Source organism: Medicago sativa, chromosome 1 (assembly GCF_051527215.1).
Source record: "Medicago sativa cultivar Bolivia chromosome 1, Bolivia_mono, whole genome shotgun sequence".
Classification (NCBI taxonomy): Eukaryota; Viridiplantae; Streptophyta; class Magnoliopsida; order Fabales; family Fabaceae; genus Medicago; species Medicago sativa.
In genome coordinates this window covers 82,492,300-82,514,999 of record NC_140749.1, presented here as the reverse complement: position 1 = coordinate 82,514,999, position 22,700 = coordinate 82,492,300, and the positions used below count along the sequence as shown (strand labels likewise).

At 31.6% G+C, this 22,700-nt stretch overlaps 2 protein-coding genes and 1 non-coding gene across 4 annotated transcripts; 2 read left to right on the top strand and 1 right to left on the bottom strand.

The window, feature by feature from the left end:
- The first annotated feature begins 2,543 nt into the window (after window positions 1–2,543).
- On the top strand, window positions 2,544–4,682 carry LOC146958167 (PyrD). Of its 2 annotated transcripts, none has more exons than XM_085739738.1 (2): window positions 2,544–2,584; window positions 4,155–4,682. In XM_085739738.1, the coding sequence occupies exon 2, from the start codon at window positions 4,176–4,178 to the stop codon at window positions 4,473–4,475; it is 300 nt and encodes a 99-aa protein (XP_085595864.1). In that variant the 5' UTR covers window positions 2,544–2,584; window positions 4,155–4,175; the 3' UTR covers window positions 4,476–4,682. The 2 variants fall into 2 exon arrangements, with proteins under 2 accessions (XP_085595864.1, XP_085595865.1); XM_085739739.1 differs by having other exon boundaries at window positions 2,544–3,993.
- A 1,493-nt stretch (window positions 4,683–6,175) lies between these two features.
- On the top strand, window positions 6,176–10,249 carry LOC146958165 (Exostosin family protein). Its single transcript, XM_085739737.1, has 3 exons — window positions 6,176–6,935; window positions 7,706–7,959; window positions 9,460–10,249. The coding sequence occupies exons 1-3, from the start codon at window positions 6,311–6,313 to the stop codon at window positions 10,009–10,011; spliced, it is 1,431 nt and encodes a 476-aa protein (XP_085595863.1). The 5' UTR covers window positions 6,176–6,310; the 3' UTR covers window positions 10,012–10,249.
- On the bottom strand, window positions 8,783–9,078 carry LOC146958166 (signal recognition particle RNA). Its single transcript, XR_015025061.1, has one exon.
- Window positions 10,250–22,700: the final 12,451 nt, after the last annotated feature.

Below are 22,700 nucleotides of genomic sequence, written 5' to 3'. Positions count from 1 at the left end.
TGTATATAGTAGCATCATGATTACCTTCTTTGGTTTTAGAGTGGTGTTTTCGCTTTGGGGTGGTTCCTTTCGGTGTTCCGTCTATATGCGGCACTATTTGCAATCTATATCTTTCAGTCTTTATCCGCGAGTGGTACAATTTTTGTACATTTAGTCGTGAATAATATTAGCCGATTCAAAAAAAAAAAAAAAGAAAAAAATCATTATCATTTGTTATAGTCTTATTTAAAAACTTGGACCTATAAGTGGGATAGTCGAACCTATTTGGATTGGTCCTACGATGTTATTTTGAGATCTTTGAGAGTGTTCCTTGCAAGGTCTTAGATTCAATTATTTTCGTACCAATTTAAATGGATTAATTTAACTTTTTCAAAACAAAAAAAAGAGTGAAAGAGTCGATTCAAACTTCGATCATAGTGCTCAAGTCTAACAATTTTAGTATTTCTAACGGTTGAGTTAGATCTTGTGAACAATTATTTATAAAAGTTATTGGTGTATTTTTATTTAATAACACTCATCAGTCATCATTGTATCCATTCATAATAGACTTTAAATATAATTCAAATAAACTCATTTTTCATAAAAAAAACCTAATAAACTAGCTTATTGAAATTACTTAATAATCCTTCCGTCCCAAAATATAAGAAAAAAAAAACTAATTTTCTTTGTCCCAAAATTTAAGAAAAAAAGACACTTTTATCCTATTTAATCTTGTTTTTTTTAAAAAACCATCTTTTCCAAGAAAAATTTATTCTCATGAAATCAAATGCAGATTACATTCAATTTTCTTTCTCTTTCATTTTCTCCATAACCAATAGCCAATGAAAATCGTTTTTACATCTTCCTATAAAACTTATTCGAAAGAAAACACAAAAAATTATACTACAAATTCTTATGTTTTAGTATATGTACTCTCTTCGTTCCAAATTATAAAAAAAAATAAAAAAAATCAAATCACACTTATTAAGAAAAACTAATATCATACAAAACATATTGAAATTAGTTGATTACAAAATAAAAAAAAAGATAAAAACATGTCAAATAAAATCAAAAAATATAAAAATACCACAAAAAATTCTAAAAATCAAATAAATTTAATGCAACTTTTTGCGGACTTTTATAAGAATACGAAGATTTAAAAAAAAATGAAAAAATAGGTATAAAGGACGAGATTTTGTATATTGGGAGTCATGATCCTTTTTTTTTTATGATTTTATGAGCAAGTTTCGGAGCGATCTGATCAAATAGTTTGAAAATCGGATTTCAACTGGGACTCAACGGGAACAATTAACAATTATATGAAACATAAGAAGGAGTTATCATGGTTAGTATAATTTGTAAATTAAGTATCCTTGTTTCAAACAGACTTAATTTTTGCTTATACATTTCGAATTATATAATTTGAATCAATTTTCCCATAATTTTTGGCACAAGAGGGTGAGTATGAAGTGTTAGGATTTTATAATATAAAAGAAAAACAAAAAACACACCATATAATAATGGAGTGTTTAGATTGTATATAATCCAAATAGGTGAAAAACTTATTTTTCATCCAAAAACAAATTGAAAACTCAATTTGAATTAATGCGAGAATACTTAGATAGTGTGCCTTGTATACTGTTCAACCTGTTCCTAACGTAAATAATCTAAAACGGCTCAGTTTAAGCAAATTCAGGTTAGGTCAGTTTGCAATAGTTTTTGGTGGTTTCTTTGGAAATTAGTACAAAACCGGATACAGTGCCACTGTAGGTAAGTATTTTCCTATATATTTCAAAAATTTCCCATAACATTTTTGTTAAAAAAAGTAAATAAAATAGAACGCGTGAGAAAGTTACAAGATAGAAAAAGTAACAACCATCGAACAAAAACAAATAGAGCTCATGTCAAAGTGGTGATGATGTAACCCATTTGGGGTTAATCTAGGAGTTGGCATCTCATTTTCGATTTCCTTTGATGTTAATTTCGGTCATACTACAAAACTTTAGTTTTAAATGGGCACCAAAAGTGAGCAGTGTGATTGATCACTCGGATTAGTCCGTTCAAAGGACATCGAGTTAAAAAAAAATAATAATAATGGTGATGACGTGTAAAACTTAATAATTCTGTATCCCGTGAGCATTGGTTGGACAATGCATTATTATATGCAAGGGCCGGATTCGAACCTCGGACATCCCATTTATTCACATATGAATTCTATCCACTAGAAGAAAAAAAACTTAGTGATTCTGTTTTTGTTATTAATTAATGTGCAAGTTGGACTGAGAGATTAACATGGCTAGGTAGTGCGTATACTAGTAAGTGAAGTGAGTAACATCGGTGATTACGATTTGTCGACAAAAAAAAATAGTAGGTCTTAATCTCATGGTTGCATTGATCAACTAATTTCATTTTCAGATCTTAATTACAAATAACAAACTTTTTTTATCCATATCGAAAAATTTGGAGGCAACTTAAGCAAGCTTCGCAGAAAACACCACACAACAACAGTGGCCCAGTTGCTTTTTGCCTCGTAAAAGATCTTATCAAATCTTCTTGTCCCACTCACACACTTTCTCTGCTCTTCTCTCCTCTTCTCTCAAACGAGGTTTGTGTCCCTCTCATTCCGTTTTTTTTTTTTTTTTTTTCCTTCTGCTTCATCTTGATTCAACTGAAACCCTTCTTTTCAATTTCACTGATTTTGGGTTACATTAGATCTCATTTATGTTATTCATTGGTGTGTCACATCTTGATTTTTAGAATTTTCAATTCATACAGTTTATTTTTAGATCCATGATGATTTCAAATCTTGCAATGGGTTAGTGGTTAAGTTTCTATTATTCATGTGTCCGTAATATTTTACCTTATTGCTATGGAAACAATTTCAATTTTCAAGTCAAGGATTTTTGTGAATGAATACTAAGTGGGGCTATAGATATAATTGACTAGTTTATTTTGAAAACTTTTGTAGCTCTGAACTAGTTGAAGTTGTTAGTTTACTGTTTCTGTGATTGAATTATAATCTGCTTGTGTTTAGGACTTTAGGTTAATTTGAAGTATGCTAACCCGCATGCTAGATAATCAATCATTTTAATCTAATTTTGGCTCATTAACTAACAAACCTTTGAGAATGATTAACCTTGTTCGACTTTACTTCCAAACTTTGTATGTTGCTTCTTTTATTGTTCAAACTGATTTGAAAATAACCTGTCTATGTGTCTGCATTAGTTGACATTTCTGTTTCAGTTGTTTGTGAATTAAGTTCTTTAAAATGCTCCTTCTTGAAGAGATGCAACAAAAATTTTATTCTTTAGTGGTATATGTAAAATGGTATAAGAGATGAATGTGTTATAATGATAATTCATGTGTTTCTGTATGTTGACCTGTAAAAACTGTCATGCAAAGCTAGTATGTCGTTCTCTGAATCAATGATTGATCATCTAGTTTTGATAGAGTTGCTATGCTCTTTAAAGTATTTGGTTCTTGATAGAGACGTTAGATGTAGGATATCTGCAAAGTTAAACTGTATCCAATCCAATTTTAACTTCTAAGAAAAACTGTTATTAAACGACTCATAATCACTGTAGATTGTTTCAATTTTTCTGTCCCTATACTTATGGTATACTTTAGTGTTTGAAACATGTGGCTGGCTTAACATGAATAATAGATAGGTAGAGATTATAAGGTTCAAAATTTTGGTAATGTGGCATTTCCGATACACCAGTATGGTTATAAAGTTACAATGTTTGAGGTTAGATGCTCAAATAATATTTTCTAGATTAGATGTCTATTTCCAATGGACAAACTGGTCATAAGAAATGAATGAGTTGTGGTATAAGGAAGTTTTACATATGTCATGTCACTGAAAGGTCACAGGTTCAAGTCCTAGAAACAGGGTAAGGCTGCATACAATACACCAATTGGTGGGACCCCTTCCCGGACCCTGCGTATACGGGAGCTTTAATGCACCGGGCTGCCCTTTTTTTTTAGCTTACCAAGTTGACCCTTCTAAGCAAGGTGGTTGAATGTTATGTTGATCTTTATAATGCTTCTCATCCCATTCTTTATATGTTATTTCCCACACTTTTGGTGCCAGATTGGACAGCTAATGATTTGAAAATCTAAGCTATTTTTTCAAAACTTTTATGAAGAAATATAATTTCTGACATGAATTGCAGGGGAAGACTGTGAGAGGCACAATGAGTCTAGCATGTCTTGTGTGCCATAGTGTGGAAAATCTGTCACCATCACACTCTTTCAGGAGATCTGTTTCGAATTCAGATAACGAAGGAAGATGTTATGCTATTGCAAACTGCTTAACACGGAAGTTATCTGTTCAACCCCCTACTGTACACTCTTTTCTTGCAGCATCAACTTCCAAAGTTACCCCTCAACCTAGTAACACTGAGATACCTGGTCCTCCGCGGCTTGTAAGAAGTCGTGCCGTGAGGAGGGACATAGTACAAGATTGGAATTTTGATGAAATTGTAGCCGCTTAGTCAACAACGTGCTGGAGAAAGACTAAGGGACTTCTCTTGTGCAGTAGTTTTTCTCTAATTTTGAGGGAACTTTCTTGTAACATAGTTTAGACTTAAGAGCATGACATGACATTTTGCTATCTTGCTGCTTTAAATTTTGTTGTGAGTTCAACTGAACTCTCTAGTTTTATTGTATATCATCAAATTTAATGCATAACAATGTTTCCATTTGCTTTGCCATTGTTCTTTTGGTTCACGATAGATTTTTTCGTCGAGGAGGTTATAATATCTAGTTATCTATCAAGGTTAATTATGAAGGAATTCCCATCTATAGAAAAATTGGATTTAATATATCATTGGTATTACTTCAAACCATACTTTATAGTATTTATTGCATCGTATTCTGTTATCATCATGTTGGAGATGTTATATTACTGGAAATCACTTGTGTTTGACAGATATGTTTTCTGCACTTATGTTATGGAAAAGTCATTTCCCAAGGCATAGACATCCAAATGAGTTTGAGAAAGAGGTTCAGGATTCAAAACCTAATCGCTAGGAAAACTTAACATTTGCTTATAGTTTTTGACCCGTGCATATTTATGCACTCTTTCTGAATTTTCCTGCACAAAATTTTAATAATTTGGTATCCTTACATGCGTCATCTTTGTACATATACTAACATTTCTGTTGCATTTCAATTTGTACGTACCCACCAAGATCATTTTGAGAAATCTCAATTAAAACTAGAATTTGCATAAAGGAAAGTAGCAACTGACACCAAAATATTCAGTTATATAGAGGAATGACCGCACATGTTGCTTCGGTTTCATTTTGAACCTAAGCTTTTTTCTTTTGACAAAAGCTTAAACTTATTAAGCAATTATGCATGTTTGTGTTTTGATTCTTCCACTTATATTAAAATATAAATTGAGTTTTAGGCTTCAATGTTCTAAAGGTAAAAAACTCCAAATCGAATGATATGTGAACTATCTGTTTTTTTTTTATTTTTAAAAAAACTTGGTATCCGATCCTAGAATCGACTAATCTGAGGGACCAATCTCACCGCCCATTTGCGGGGCCTCATTTAAAGCCAGAGTTATGCTCTGTATGGACTTGTCCATCGAAATTGGGACTAGGAGGAATCGAACATCCCAATGCATATTTTTTGTCTTTAATTATCTATTTAAAAAATTATAAAAATTTAATATTTTGAAAATATTCATCGAGACGAATCCAACAACATCTTATATGATACTCCCTCCGTTTCAAAATGAGTGTCGCTTTAGGCTTTGTCACACAAATTAAGAAATGGAATGAAATAATCATTGGATATAACGCTTTTACTACACTGTCCTTACTTCATTAGAAAAGACAAACTTAAAGTTGCATTGAAAATTGTGTGAGAGAAAAGTTTGAGAGGGTAAAGTTGGAAGAAAAAAATTAAAGTTGTATTGGAAATGTAAAGCGACATTCATTTTGAAACAAATTTTTTTGGCTAAAGTGACACTCATTTTGAAAGAGAAGGAGTATTATTTATCTTTGTATATATGATCAAAGTATATCAAGTCAAAAGTGTATATTGTCAAACAAGTCATCTAACAAGGGACGGAGGAAGTAATTCACTTGTAAATTTTTATAGTTTTTTTTTTCCAGAAGTTAACGCGGCAAATGTGAATTGTGATGTAAGATGATATATTTCTTGCATGCATTGAAGAATCAACTTTTTATTAGATCTGATCATCCAAAATCTATTCAAGTCTGGATCTGCGCATTCATCCACTGTTTCATAATTGGAAAGCACTCATACTGAAACGCAAGAAACAGAGTAAAACAGAGACAATACAACAAACACAATGCCTCCAATTCCAAAGAACAACAACAATGCTCCATTCTCCATTCCCACACTCTTTCTCTTCTTCATCATCATCTCCATTCTCTCTCTCACGTTCTTCTTCTTCTCCTCCTACACCACCACCACACACTCTTCACTCTCTCTTCAACCAACCACCTCCGGCATCAACGTCTACGTCGCCGACCTCCCCAGATCCCTCAACTACGCCCTCCTCAACCGCTACTGGTCCTTCACCTCCGATTCCCGAATCGGCAGCGACGTCGATCGTGAAATTCGATCCAAAACCAAAGCCTTAGAATTTACTGAATTTCCACCATACCCGGAAAATCCAATTATCAAACAGTACAGTGCGGAGTATTGGATCATGGGGGATCTTGTTACACCGACGAAATTGCGTACTGGGTCGTTTGCAAAACGGGTTTTTGATGAACGTGATGCTGATGTTGTTTTTGTTCCGTTTTTTGCTACTATGAGTGCTGAATTGCAATTGGGTATGGCGAAAGGGGTTTTTAGGAAGAAGGTTGGGAATGAGGATTATCAGAGGCAGAGGGAGGTTGTTGATTTTGTGAAGAAAACGAAAGCATGGAATCGTTCTGGTGGGAGAGATCATGTGTTTGTTGTCACTGGTATGTTTTGTTTTCCGTGCTTGCAATTTGCAAACTTGTTTTGTTACTGTTATGGTTTTGAATTTTTGGCCATGCTTGGATAAATAGCTTAATTCAGCCCTTGTTTATCATATACGTGTTTATGGATAAGCTATTTCTACAACAAAGGATGAAATAAATTCGAACTGTTTTCATAAGATAAGTTCTTTTCATAAGCTATCCTGAGAATCTTTTGAACATGTCATTAGTTGTTTTCGTAAGAATTGTAGGCTCGGTTTGGATAAACAGCTTATGCCCTTTTAGCATAAGGGCTTATAATATAAGCACTTATCTACATATGTTATTTCTATAACAAGAGATAAATAAATTCAAACTGTTTTCGTAACTTATCATGGAGAGCTTATGGGATTAAGCCGAAAACAATTTATGGACATGTCATAAGTTGTTTCTATAAGTTCTCTTAATAAATCAATCCAAATAAGCACTTAATGTAGTGTAGTTGAACTGTCATTTAAGAATGTTCAAGGTGTTGAATTAATTGTACTGTATGCATAGCTGCAATAAGGGTTTTTAGTGTTGTTACATTTCCCCCAAATGTTATGTTCATATGTTGTGTATTCTTATTGATGATTGATTTGTGTTGATCATGATGATGTTGGGAACAATGAGAGGTTAGTTTAATGCATGTGTGAAAATGTAAAAGGAGAAAATTATGTAGAGTGCTGTTACCAGCTTATGAGTTAGTCTTTGGAATTGTCAGGTTATGTTAAAACTGAAGCATTGTTTGGCAGACCCAGTTGCAATGTGGCATGTTAAAGATGAGATTGCCCCGGCCATTCTCCTTGTTGTGGATTTTGGTGGGTGGTATAGACTTGACTCAAAATCATCCAATTGTACCTCGTCTGAAATGATCCAACACACTCAAGTTTCTGTAATTAAAGACGTGATTGTGCCGTACACACATCTTCTACCCCGTTTGCATTTGTCAGAAAACAAGCAGCGTCACAACCTTCTCTATTTCAAAGGAGCCAAGCATCGGCACCGGGTCAGTATTGTTTCTTTTTGGACTAGCCTTGCATGCCTTTTCTTTTGGAACTATGCTCTACAGCTTTAGCATCTTTTATGACTTATAATTGGACTCTTTATCCACTCCATGGTTTTAAGTGATCAAATTTATTGGGTGTTGTTCTTTTCTTTCTGTGTCATGGCACTTGTTCTTTGTGTGGATTTTTCTTGTCATGCACTTCTGTTGTCAGAAAATCTCAGTTGTGGGTTATAGCAATAGCATCTTATTAGTGTATGCTGTTTTTTATGTTAAATTTTATGACTTAAAATTTCAATTTAAATTACCCCTACTGTCGCCACTCCCAAAACAAAAGCCTAACTATTCAATCACTCTTATGCCCGTTGGTTTAAAATTTGAAAATACCTGTGATATTACTCATAGCTGGATATACCACTAGATAAAAATCATCACTTAAAACCATTGATTATAGTGTATTAGTGTTTGCTTATTAAAGCTTCATAGCAATATGAGCATTATGTATTCACTTTTGTCATGCCATTTCATACACACCAGGAAGTTATAATTATATCAATCTGGGAAATTATGCTTCTTAACTATTTAACAGCATTTTGATTTACTAAAATACTGTTTTGCAAAGCATACACTAGTTTTCAATGTTATAAGTGTGTGGTTTCCTTTGAGAACCAATAACAAGAGGCTCAACGCTTCCTGGCACATACATAAGACCTTACTTTTTAACATTACAGAGTTACTTCTGCGCATGAATGAATTGTTTCAAAGCCTATCAGAATTCATCTCCGATGTTTACTAGTGCTTTTTTTTTTTTTTGGTTACTCTTTACAAAAGTAATGGTTCAAAGGCTAGGCTCACCGGGCTTAGTGGACTGGAAGTGCAGCAGCCTGTAGTCCCTCCACTGTTGGGAGCCAGAGGTATTCGCTGCTCTGTGAAACCAGCCTCACGCAGTTCCCTCTCGTCTAGGGACCAAGAGACATAGACCTTCGCCCATGTCCCGTGGCACAACTCTCAACTTGGAGCGGGCAGGCCAGCATATTGCAGCTAACAGACCAGCCAAACAAGCTGTAGCCACGTTCCATCATTTTGGTGCTCCCACTTGGGTCACACTATGTTAGTAATATATTGAGGATTGGTTTGACCTTTAAATTTACTTAATGGAATATGACTAATTTTGTAATTAAATTTAAGTTATTGCTTTTTCATGTTTAAGGCTTTGAATCTACATTTTCTGAGTCGTATGAAAATTCTAGAACATAATGTTGATGGTAAATAGTTGACATCCTTGAGGGTGAATTCTCTGCCTTTTATTTTTCTCCTCTTTGGTCATATATGAGCCTCAGCTGAATTGTTTTTGCTCAACAAAACACTGAAAAGCCAATCCTATAATGTTTAATTATAAAATAGATGCAAAAATTTATGTAGGTATTCATCTAACAGGAGTGTGATTATGCTGGTCTTTATCTATTCCATGTTAATCTTACTGAAAAATTGTTCAAATTACAGGGAGGCCTAGTTAGAGAGAAGTTGTGGGATCTATTGAATAATGAGCCCGGTGTAATCATGGAGGAAGGCTTCCCTAATGCGACTGGGCGAGAGCAATCAATACAAGGGATGAGAACATCCGAGTTTTGCCTGCATCCGGCTGGGGACACACCCACTTCATGCCGACTTTTTGATGCCATTCAAAGTCTTTGCATACCTGTTATTGTCAGCGACAACATAGAGCTCCCATTTGAAGGTACAGTGGACTATACAGAATTTTCAGTTTTTGTAGCAGTTGGTGATGCACTTAAACCAAGCTGGATAGTCAATCATCTTCAAAGCTTTTCAAAAAAGCAGAAAGACACGTTCCGCCAAAACATGGCTCGAGTGCAGCCCATGTTTGTCTATGATAATGGTCATTCGGGTGGTATTGGCCCTGTACCTATGGATGGTGCAGTGAATCATATATGGAAGAAAGTTCACCAAAAGTTGCCAACGATAAAAGAAGCCATAATTCGAGAGAAAAGAAAACCACCGGGTGTGTTGGTTCCCCGACGATGTCAATGTACTTAAAAGTAGTTCTTTTATGTTTCTCTTCTATCAAAGCAGCAGTTATATGTGTTCATATTTGGTTCAGAGATTGCATCACAATGGTTTTTTTGTTGGATGTCGTATAGGAGAAATTAATTGCCATTACTATCCTTGCATACCTTTTCTTTTGGAACTTTATTCTAGCATCTTTCATGACTTGGACTCTTTGACTACTTTTTGATTTAATTTACCAAATTTGTTGGGTGGTGTTTTTGTCTCATGGTACTTTTTCTGTGGATTTTTCTTGTCGTGCACTTCCATTGTCAGCTAATCTTAGCTGTGTGTTGTAGAAATAACATCTTACTAATTATGTTGTTTTAGTTAAATGTTGTGACTTGAGTTTGTATTAAAATTACTAACTGTGTCGCCATCTCCAAAACAAAAGCCTTATTATTGAATTATTTTTATGCCTCTTGCTTGAAAATTTGATAATACAATACCTGTGATATTGCTCTTTACATCTCTTCTCAAAAGTTGCATATGCTACGAGATTAAAACCATCACTTGCTAGTTTTTCAATATAATATTTGCTTGTTATATTAAAGCTTCATAGTAATGTTTTCATTATGGTTTAACTTTTCGTCATATTATTTCACACACACCAGGAAATTTTACTGAATGCTTCTTAACTAAATTTAGTGAAAAATCTTGTTTTGGGAAGCATGCATTGGTTTCATGTTATAAGTGTGTGGTTTTCCTTTGAGAACCAATAACAAGAGGCCCAACATTTATGCCGCATACATAAGACCTTACTTTTTAAATTACAAAGTCACTTACTTGCGCATGAAGGGATTTACTTTTCCCACCATGTGAGTTTTCTCGCGCGTCCTATTTTTTTTTTCCAAAAATGTCCTTGAGTTTCCGGATTTTATAATCCGGAAAGGTGTTTTCTTTTATTAAAGGGTGAAAAAATGAATACGAATTTTTCCGGATTTTGTAATCCGGAAACTTCAAAAAATAGGGCACGTTGCATGATGTTTCTGGATTACATAATTCGGAAACCCCCTAAACACCCATTTTTCAAGGTAAAACAGTTCGGATTATATAATCTGAACTGTATCAGCACAAATTCTAAACATGTTTGTAATATGGATAGTCATTTTAGGGACAATATTAATCTTCCCAACTCCCATCCTTCTGTTTTTGGGTCATTGTTACCTGTTCTTAGTCAAAAATCGGGTTTTCGGGCTACTTGATCGGATTGCTCCGAAACTTCACTAGAAAATCAGAAAAAATTCAAGGACCATGATTCCCATAGAAGGGACTTCTTACGGGACTCCACCCCTCAAATTCCAAAATTTCAATGTTTAGACCCATTTTTAATTATTTTTAATTTTTCATATTCTCAGAAAAATCCGAAAAAATTTGCATTAGTTTTATTTGATTTTTAGAATTTTTTGGTGCTATTTATATATTTTTTATGATTTTATTTGACAGGTTTTTAGCATTTTTTGACTTAGTTTTTTTGTTGTTTTTAAAAACAAAACTCAAAACTGCTAAAATGTGAGAGAGTCTGATGGCTGGTTATACATAAGAATTGTCCGGATTATAAAATCTGAAATAGTAAACATGAATCCGGATTTTAAAATCCGAAATGCACAAGGGCATTTTTGGAAATTTTACAGGGCACGGGAGAAGGTCATATGATGGGAAAAGTAATTCCCGCGCATGAATGAACTGTTTAAAAGCCTATAGAAATTCATCTCCAATGTTAACTACTGCTTTAAGGACTAAGTAATATATTGATGATTGTGGGTCAAAAAAAAATATATTGATGATTGGTTTGACCTTGAAATTTATTTGATGGAGAAATGTCTAATCTTGTAATAAAAAAAATTAGTTATTGTTTTTTCATGTTAAAGACTGTGGATCTAGATTTCCTGACTAGTATGAAAAACCTAGAGCATGATATTGATAGTAAACAGTTGACATCCTTGAGAGTGAATTCTCTGCATTTTATTTTTCTCTTTTTTTGTTCATATATGACAACAATGTTACATTATAAAATAGATGTTAATCTATAGAGATATTCATATAAGGAAAGTTTGATAACGCTGGTCATTCTAGTCAGTAAAAGACAATGCTTTACATGTTTGATGCTCATCTCATTGAAGAGTTGTTCAAATTACAGGGAGGCCTAGTTAGAGAGAAGTTGTGGGATTGCTTGAATATCCAGCCTGATGTTATAATGGAGGAAGGTTTCCCTAATGTGAGCGAAGGGAATTTTTTTTGGAATAAAGTGTTAAAATCAAGTATGAAATTGGAAGAACAACGTGAGTGAAGGCACGCCAAAATTCGTGACATAACTATCTGATGGAGGCGATACATTTTTAATAACATGACTTCTAACATATCTATCTATCTATTATTATAAATTTGAGAATTTGTACCAAAAAAACAAAATTGGAGAATAGTGTGCATACCTTAATCCCCAACCCTAATACTCGATTTGACTATTGTGTCCTTTATTTTGCCACATCATTCCAATTTGACCCTTCCATTCTTATGCATTCCATTTTTCCGTTACATATTAATTTAATTTTTGGCTTAAATGCAATTTTGAATATCTAATTTCGAATTTGTTAACTTTTGATACTCCATCTTTCAAAACCGGTTTTTTGATCCCTCTGTTTAAAAAGTCAACGAAAAATTCTAGTCCCGCTCCTAGGGCTGGCAATGAACCGAACCAACTCGACAATAGTTCGAAACTCGATTCGACAATTGTCTCATTGAACTTGGTTCATGAACCAAATGAGCTGAACTTGAGCTGAAAATTAAGTTCGTTAAATAAACGAGCTGAACTTGAGTTGTATATAGTTCGACTCGATTGGTTCATGAGCTGGCTCGATAATATATATATATATATATATATATATATATATATATATATATATATTCTACTGTGTAAGTTAATTTTTCTCCCTTTATTATATCCTAAATATATTCAATTGTGGAATTCCAATGTTGTTTTGTTGAATGTATAGATTTCCATAGTCATAGCAGAAGGTTAAATTCAATTCGGTTGCTGGAAAACAGGTGAGAGAGAATAAAGATGAGAAAGAGCAAAATAAGAGAATATGTTTTGGTGTAGAGAGTATATCATAAGATCCATTAAGTCTACTTATCTAATGGTTCTCATCATTTGTCCAGAATGGACCAATACTTATAAGGGTCCTGCCTAAACGGACCCTTACTTGACAAGTTAGTAGAGTGTGTGTGTATATATTGTTATTGACGGTGGCCTCGGTTTTGAGTTCAAACATTTTTTTCGTACTAATAACTCTGCATTGTTTCAATCATTCAAAAATTCATTTGTTCCAATCTCAATTTGTTTTTTGGCCATTCATTTTTGTCTTGTAGCCTGCTCCATGCCAAATATCAATCAATGACTTTTACCGATGTTCGGTAATCGATTGTAAACTCTGATGAAGTAGAATTAATTTGAGGATTTTACAAATTAGGGTTCTTGAATAATATAGAAATTTTATTTTCATATTTTTTTTAAAAAAATTCTAATTATACAATTTTATGATTATATTTTAATTTAAATGACATGGATTTGACCCCTTATTTGATTAACCATGTAAGCAATGCCACGTACACGCCTCATCATTCAAAAAGGAGGGGGACTAGAATTCTTCGTTGACTTTTTAAATAAAGGGATCAAAAAACCGGTTTTAAAAAATGGGGTATCAAAAGTTAACAAATTCGAAATTAGGAGGATCCAAATTGTATTTAAGCCTTAATTTTTTCTGATACATATTGATTGTCATTGTTTGTAACCGATGGGAACAATAATATGTCTATCTATCTATTATTATAAATTGAATAATAACGTGCCAACCATAATACCCGATTTAACTATTTTACCCTTTATTTGTCACCTCATTCCAATTTTACCCGTCCACTCTTATGCCTTCCATTTTCCGTTACATATTAATTTATTTTTTTATGTTGCATATTGATTGTCATATAGACAATTACATGTTGATTGCCATTTTTTGTACCCTATGGGAACAATAAAAAAATGTCATTAGAAATCATTCTAATGATCGCTTGAGTGAGAAGCAGAGTCTCCATTCGCTCCTCCTTCTCTCTTTCTTATGATGTTTTTTAATATATTCTTTCGCTCAAACAATTGTTCTTTTATTATTTTGAAGGTCTTTTTTTATTCACAGTTCGTTATAATTGCATATATTTGTATCTCTTATTGTGTTTCATTATTTATTCATGTTAGTGTTCTTTTATTGGGCTTACTTAACTTTTTGTGCTCTAATATTGTTTTTGCAACACTTATTTTCTTCTTCACTCATATTGTTGTCTTTGGGGTTCTGACTTAGTACTTGAAACCAATTGGTGAGTATTTTTGTTTGTTTACATCGTTTTAATATTGATTTTCATCATTTCATTACTACCATTTCTCTTATTATTGTGTTTGTGTGCTTTGCTGTAAACACATATTTGTTTCCTTCCTTTAATTTGTTAATTTCTTTTTTCTTCTTCAATTTTACAGTTTTTTGTGTGGCGAGAATCAGATTGTTGTTCTTAGTTTCAAATTTATTTAGTCTCCATTCAATATGTATTCATGTATTTTATAAGAATTTAGTTTGTTTTGTGAATATTCTATATATGACATGTTTTACAAATTTTTGTTTGTCTGTAATTGTGTGTCTGAGTACATTGGATATGCATATTTTATATTCTTTCATTCTTCAAACCATTAAACTAAGTTTTTGAATTTTCGTTGTTAATCAGATGAAAAGAATATTGTTCGAGGCATTCAAATCTTCTATATATGACATCTATAACTTTTAATCATTAGATAATTGGAATTTCCAAAAACATTACCTTTCCCATCTTTAGTTATTTCATTTGTTTGCAAGGTTTATATAACGGTTATTCTAGACTCGCTATTTCATTCCATTTTACTTTTTCTTCCACTTAAATTTTGATAATAATTTTTGTCCATATCGGTTGTTATACAATATAACTCTTTTTTGTTAGTCAATATATTATGTATATGAAAAATCATTTGTTAGTTACGATTGTATGTATATGCAAATATTATAAATACAAATATATATATATATATATATATATATATATATATATATATATAACAACACCCGCATGTCGCGCTGGTCACATTCTAGTTAATATAATAGAATAACATTAAAGAAATGTCATTTTTGTTCAGAATTACATAACAGAGCATCAATGCGAATATCATATATAATATTAGATAGAGATAACTAAACAAAAAAGAGCATAATAATCAGGCACAACCTATCAATAGCGACATAAAGTAATAAAAATCATAACTAGATATTTTTTCCAGACATCTACTTTCTTCTTTACAACAGTTACCAAGGTCAACTTTCTCAACTCAGATTTCAAAGATTGAATCTCAAAAACACAATCATCAATTTTGTCAACAAATTATTAATTTTTTCCCTTTCTCGTTTTCCTTTCATCGTTCACCAGCTTCATAAGCTTGTCAACAAGATTCATTTGGCTCTCAAAATATACGAGTATTATTTTGTGAGTATATATAATTTGTTCTTGTTAGTATTTACTATATATATATATATATATATATATATATATGTATGTATGTACGTACATACGTACGTATGTATATTAATATTTGTTTTAGCTTTCTATAATAATACATGTGTTGTATTTGTTTATATAATATATATTTTGATAATCATATTATGGTTATGTTAATTATAATCTTATATATGAGTAATACTTTATGTGCATATTGTAATATCTCTTGAGTGTATATGATGTTTGAATGTGCATGCATTTAGTTGTTACTATTACTATTTATGTTATAATCATATCTGAATATTTGTTAAATTTGCATGTATACTATATTTTTGTGAATCGTTTGTATTTATGTATTGTGTTTGTATGGTTACTGTGTTATCTTTATTAAATTTAGGTATTTATGTAACTTCTAATTTTATGTATTTTAGGTACTAATGTTAGTGTGTTAGCATAGCAATTGGTTACTATGTTTTTCGATTTTAAAATACCTAAAACAGCCCTAACTGATGATGCAATAACATGAATGTTTGTGTTAGTATTTAAATGCGATAAACAAATAAGTATTATATGCATATACAAATACATTGTCAAGTACCCAAACATGCAAGCCTCATGCATATGAATATACAAAACAATCCCCCTAAGATTCAAAACAAAAATAAAAGTTTCATTAAAGTGGTCACCACCCTGGTTAGTAATAATATAAAATAAAAAAAAACATACGGACCTCATAAAATTTGTTAATAAATGTGCTAGTTTGCCGGTAATCGTATTCCACAAATCATATGCAACACCATCTCTTTGTTCGGTTTTGATGAACTTAAACAAGTTGATCCAACACCGTTCGATTGCAAGGTACGAAAAATCTTCACTATATGCACTCCCAAAGTATCTTACAATGTTTGGATGATAATCCTATTTCAAGAGGATTTTCATTTCTCTCTCAGCTAGAAATTGATGATCGCGGAGAAGCCGTTTAACTGCAACTTATTGGTTTTCATTTTCTTTATATGAAGCTTTAAAATATCCAACAATAACAGTAGTACCATCACTGCCCTGTCCAATCTCTTCCTTTGAGACTTCAATATTGCCTATAGTTTTAAGATGATCAAATTTTTTTGGCTGTAGATTTTTGGCCTCTGTTGTCTGTTCTTCCGCAACTGACTGTAAATCTTTTGCCTCCTCCTTTGTTTATTCTTCCACATCGCTAACAACAGTCGAACAGTATTAAACATATAATAATATACAAATTAAATTATTAATAACAATATTAGAAACAAACGTAAGTTAATCACGATTATTATTGAACAGATGATATTATTGTTAGAATACTACGTGAACATAGACAATACTAAACAACAGTTACATACAACAAGTGAAATTATTATAATTAAATATCAATTATAAAATTGCACAAAATTAAATTCAAATGTAGCTATAATAATATATTTATATACATTCATGATATTATAATGATATTTTATATCAAAATTAAAATTGCACCTTAGTGTTTTTAGGTGGATGCAAGTTAACAACCCCCTATAAAATATGCAAATACATACACAAAAACAATATATATTACACTTTTTTTTAATATATATTACACTTATCGATAGCAAAATATACTATCATATAAATTAAAACTAACCATGATAAAAATCAATAATCATACATGTTAAATACAACATACATATAACATGGTACATACAATTAATCACACAATAGCTCCATAGAAACAATATATGATAAACAACAATGACAATTAATACTGCACAAAATAAAACACAATAAATACACAAATTGCAAAAGATAATGTACACATATATTCACAAACATAACATGATAATAGTACATATAACACAATAAAATCACATTGGACACATAACATCAATATAATACAATATCATGTAAAATTATATAATATAATATTACAATAAATTTACAAAAGACTAATTATCAATTACACGACACAAACGAAAAGCATAAAACATTTATTATACACATAACCTTGTTAATGACACATAACGAAATAAGATTAACAACGAAAAACATAAAACATTTATTATACACACAATTATATTAATGACACATAATGAAATAAGATTAACAAACATACATAAAATAATAAATTCATTCATCACAATAATCACACACACATGATTATAAAAGTACAATATACACAAACATAAGAATTGAATTAACTTGATATTGTTCATAATATCTTATACAATATTAATAAACGTAATGTAACAAATACTTCTTAATAATATTATAATCAACTATGTAATATTCTATGTTTTTTAGGGTTTGATTTTATATTTTATGCATTATGTGTTGATTTAATGCATTTGTGTTTTCCAATATTTTTAGGTTTGAATCTATATCTGTGTGTGTCTTTTCTACACAGACATATGTCAAAAAAGTGAAAGACAATTGAGATTGTGACTCAATATCAAAAACTCCTCCACTGTGGAGAAAGTAGTACCGGGCAAATAAAAAATGATCATAAGTCTCGTGGATCGTTCTTTTGACGAGCATTCCCGAAAACACAAAGATGATTGTGTACTATTAGAGAATTAATGCATACGATGGCTCTTAAAACAAAACAAAAAAAAATCATTGAGACATTTTACCAAACACATAGAGTGCAATTTTCAAACAACTAAGAAATCTAACAATTTCTAAACCCTAAACTACCACATTGTACTCTAAACAACATCTAAACAACAGTTTCTAACTTAATTCATCACTAACAATCCTAAAAACTAACATGCAAGCCAAATTTCAAAAAACCTAAAAATGTTTTCTAAACCCTAAACTACCACATTGTACTCTAAACAACATCCAAACAACAGTTCCTAACTTAATTCATCACTAACAATCCTAAAAACTAACATGCAAGCCAAATTTCAAAAAACCTAAAAATGTTTAATTTCTTCAAAAAATCACAAAATTTCAACAAAAAATAAGCAATGAAGTAGAAGAAGCAACACTTACTTGTTCAATTGCGTGATTTGATGATGATTTGCTTGAGTTTGGTGAAATTCGCACTTGGAGGGAAGAAAATCGTATTTTGGTTAAGTTTGAAAGTGAGAGAGCCGTGTTTCTATTCTGCTGTATATACACTTAAGTCACGCAGAGAGTATAACGTGCGTTAGTTCACTCACGCAGCGTGAGTCAACTAACGCAGAGGTATAATGGTCAATTCAATTGGGTGCGAGTGAATTTTGTTGGGAGAAGAGCATAATTCATCATATTATATTTTTATATTAGCCCTGATTCATCACTACAAAATCAACTTATAAAGTGTGTGGTGACATTTTTTATAAAGTCATTTAAGATCTTATCTTTATTTTATGTGGCACTTGAGTTTTTCTTAATAAAATATAACAAGATACCGCAACTCATTAACCATGTACAAAACATATTTACTACGATTATAGACGTCATTGATTAAAAATTGTCGTTAACAACATTTAAGATCATAGTTAATTGCGTTAATGAGTTGCACCGCTTTGTTATTTATTAACCATCCACTTTGTAAAAAAAAATAGATGTCAAAATTTTGTGTCAATATTATTTCTCTAAATAGTGTGGATGTAATATTAACAAATAAACTTTCAAAGTCTTAACAATTTCGACAAGAATTGTACTAGGATGAGTGATTTTCTACAAAGTCATTCACCATCTTTTTATTCTAAAAAATGTACATTCAAGAATAAGAGAGCTATTTATTATGTCATTAAAAAAACTATTTAATGGTCAATGCTTTTTTTTAAGGAATTTATTGGTCAATGCTTGATAGATCCATTTGATAGACTCATATTTAAAAAAAAAAATCAAACAAAGTTCTTGTCTCTTCTACATTATCTCATGTACTCCACCCAAATTTGTAACTGGAGGAGTTACTCCCAACCACAATAATTCACCATACGTCAATAATACACCCACATAGGGAGGGGATCCTCTCCAGTGTATTTCTCTCATGTGTGTTTAGTATTTACAATTAACATTAGAAATAGGGAAATTGATAATAGAATCGGTTCATTGCTCTTGATTGGTGCTTTGAAGGAATGCAGTTAATGTTGGTGTGATATTTTCTTTATTGTATTAAGGAAGCATGTTTATGTTATGACTTTATGATATTTGTTGTGCTTTTACATGCAAAAACAGTGGTGTCACAATTTGCATTTACACTTGCAAGAGTAATTTGTTTGTCCAAGTCATTTACATGTCAAAAACCTCCATTCTTATTACGATTGCAAATTATTAACATCACAATCGTTTTGTTGGAAAAAATGAAGTCTAGTTTCTGTTTTGATCACAATGAAAATGGTTGATGTGTTTGACAAAAGTATATCATACTTATTTTCTTCTTTAACTGGTTGATCTTATTTAGTGCTAAGATGTTGGTTTTTGTTTATTCAGCATCGAATAGAGAAGTTAACAAAGCTACTACCAGTCCTATATCTATGTGCAGTTCTATGGCATAGTCATATTTTTACTCGGTAGTCAGTACTTACTCTGAATTGATATTAGATTCCCAATCCAATAAAAGGATATACATTAGTGGTGTCATAATCTCTGCAAGCAGTCTTGATTTCCATGCTTAGCTAGTGTTTTCCCATGATAAAAGAAATATCCGTTATTTAACATTTCATCGTCAACGGAAGCTCCAGCCTCTAAGATTGGTGCTGCTAATGATTTTCTCAATGCTAAAACTAACAAGAATGACTATCACTGGTATGTTTGCTGGTGTCTTTCTGTTAGCTTTTGCCTAATTTTTTTTGTTGTGACAAGGGATTTCTGTTTTTGGTAATTAGTGTAATAATGGAATTTGAGTGTTTGCTTTTGAAAATGCTTCCTCCTTTTTTGTTGGATAAAAGATTATAGAACATGGTTTCTATAACCCTAACTTTACATTTTTGGTGTGACTATTTCAACTTTTTGCCTCATCTTTCACAATATAAAGAGAAGAAAAAAATTCAATATACATATGGTCATCTTCTCCGATATGCTGGTATAAATTTAACAATTGCAAATGAATTGAAAGATTCCACTTATTCTTTATTGTGTAAGTTCAGATTGTAACCTAAGAGGGGGGTGAATTAGATTTCTAGGATTATTGGTTAATTTTTCTTAGTTTAGCGTTGTTGATAATTTTTCCGGTAAATAATGATGAAGGTATGAATGCAGAAAATAAAGAGTAAGGGAAGAAGAAAAGACACAAGAGAATTATAGTGGTTCCCCTTTATACCTCAGGGTACATCCACTCCCTTCACATCCTGTGAAGGAATTCACTATGTAAAGAATCTTTGTTACAAAGCAACCTTAATCTCTAGACCCCTTAAAAATATTTCTCTACACACAAAGATAGCACCCCACTATCTTTACAACAAGAATCTTCACCAAATCTATGACGAAATTCTCACAAACAAACAAGACAACACTCCACTATCTTTTACAACAATTCCCACCAACAATGGCGAGAAACTTTACAACAAAGTAATTGAAGAATATCAAATGTGTATGGCTGTATACTTTTATCAATATCACTCTTAAACCGATGGACTTAGTGCTCAGAAAACTTTTTTAATTTTTTTAATAAATGTTAAAGTATGGGCAAAGTTTTCAAAACCATTTGAATGAAAGTTTGAAAGTAAGTGATATTGAAAATGTCAATTGAGATAATGAAAGTTGTTGTATGTAAATTGTTTTGATTCTCAATTGAATTTATAGAGGTTAAAAAGATGTTTATGAAGCAAAACTATTTTTTTTCAAAAAGTGTTATCAATGAATAGAAACATATTTTAAAAGGCACATATTCATAAAAAGAGTATGAACTTCATTTTAAATAAAAAATAGCCGTTTTAAAACAAAATGAAAACTAGCCGAAATGTGCTGAACGTTAAAGCATGTATAGATGCTAAATGAATATAAAAAACATGTATACATAATTATGCCTACAAAGATAAATGTGCTGAAACTAAATTATTTGTGGCATAATTGGTTGGTTATATGATTTTTCCAAAAACAAAGATGATTTTTCTAATCAAAATATTTTCATGCAAAAATATTTTATTGCAAAATCACATTTAAATAAAAATTATTGTCAGTGTGTGCTTTATTTTCATAAAAGTTTTAGCATTGCTTCATATGAGAATTTAGAAAAAATGTCTGTAATTATTTTCTGAGCATTCTAAATTGTTCCATAAGTTAAGAAAGATAAATAAAAAATAAGGACCATACTTACAAAAATATAATTGTAAAGCCTAAGTCCCATTATCTTCATTCTTCAACTTGAACCTCCATAATTTTTATTCTTTTTAAGATGTGGTGTTGTTATCATCAAAACCCAGCCAAAGTCTAAGAAAGAAATCTTCGTTACATATTGCTCTATGAGTATATATGCAGGAGCACTCAATGTCGTTGATATTAAATTCCTTCATCTTACTTAAACAAATTAGAATCCAAAGCTAATGCCTTATGTTGAAAATTAAATCAAGTATAAACTAGAAGCTGCTAGAAGCATTCTAAAACATCTTAGTCATTAAGTAAAATAAGAAATTCAGCACCGCCTAAGTTTAGTACTGCTACATTTACTTAGATGTTAAGATGCTATGTAGAAAAATCTAGATAGTGAACCGCCTCCATAGGACTAGAATAATTTGGCGCCATCCTTGTATTTACTTAGCTAGAAAAATCTAGTAACCGCCCTTTAGTTTGAAGCCTATAAAAGGCTATGCTTGTAACATTGTGATGTATCAAGTTTTTGAGTGAATAAAAAGAGTGTTCAATAGAAAATCTCTCCTTACTACTCTTTGTTAGTTTACTTGTGAGTTTGTGTGTGTTATATGTCCCACTGATATCACCGTAAATAATAAATATAGGGTTCAATTATATATTGTGCTCTTACCATATAATGTGGTAATATTGGCTAATAGTTAACTTTGACACCAACTACTGTTAAAGGTATCGAGTTAGCATTCGGCCTATTCACTTGATCTTAAACAGTAGACACAGGCGGGGTTAGGAGTGTTTATGGATATATGATGACAATATGTCATCAAAACATTCACATGATTTGAAAAATAAGATGTGGTACAGAGACTCTT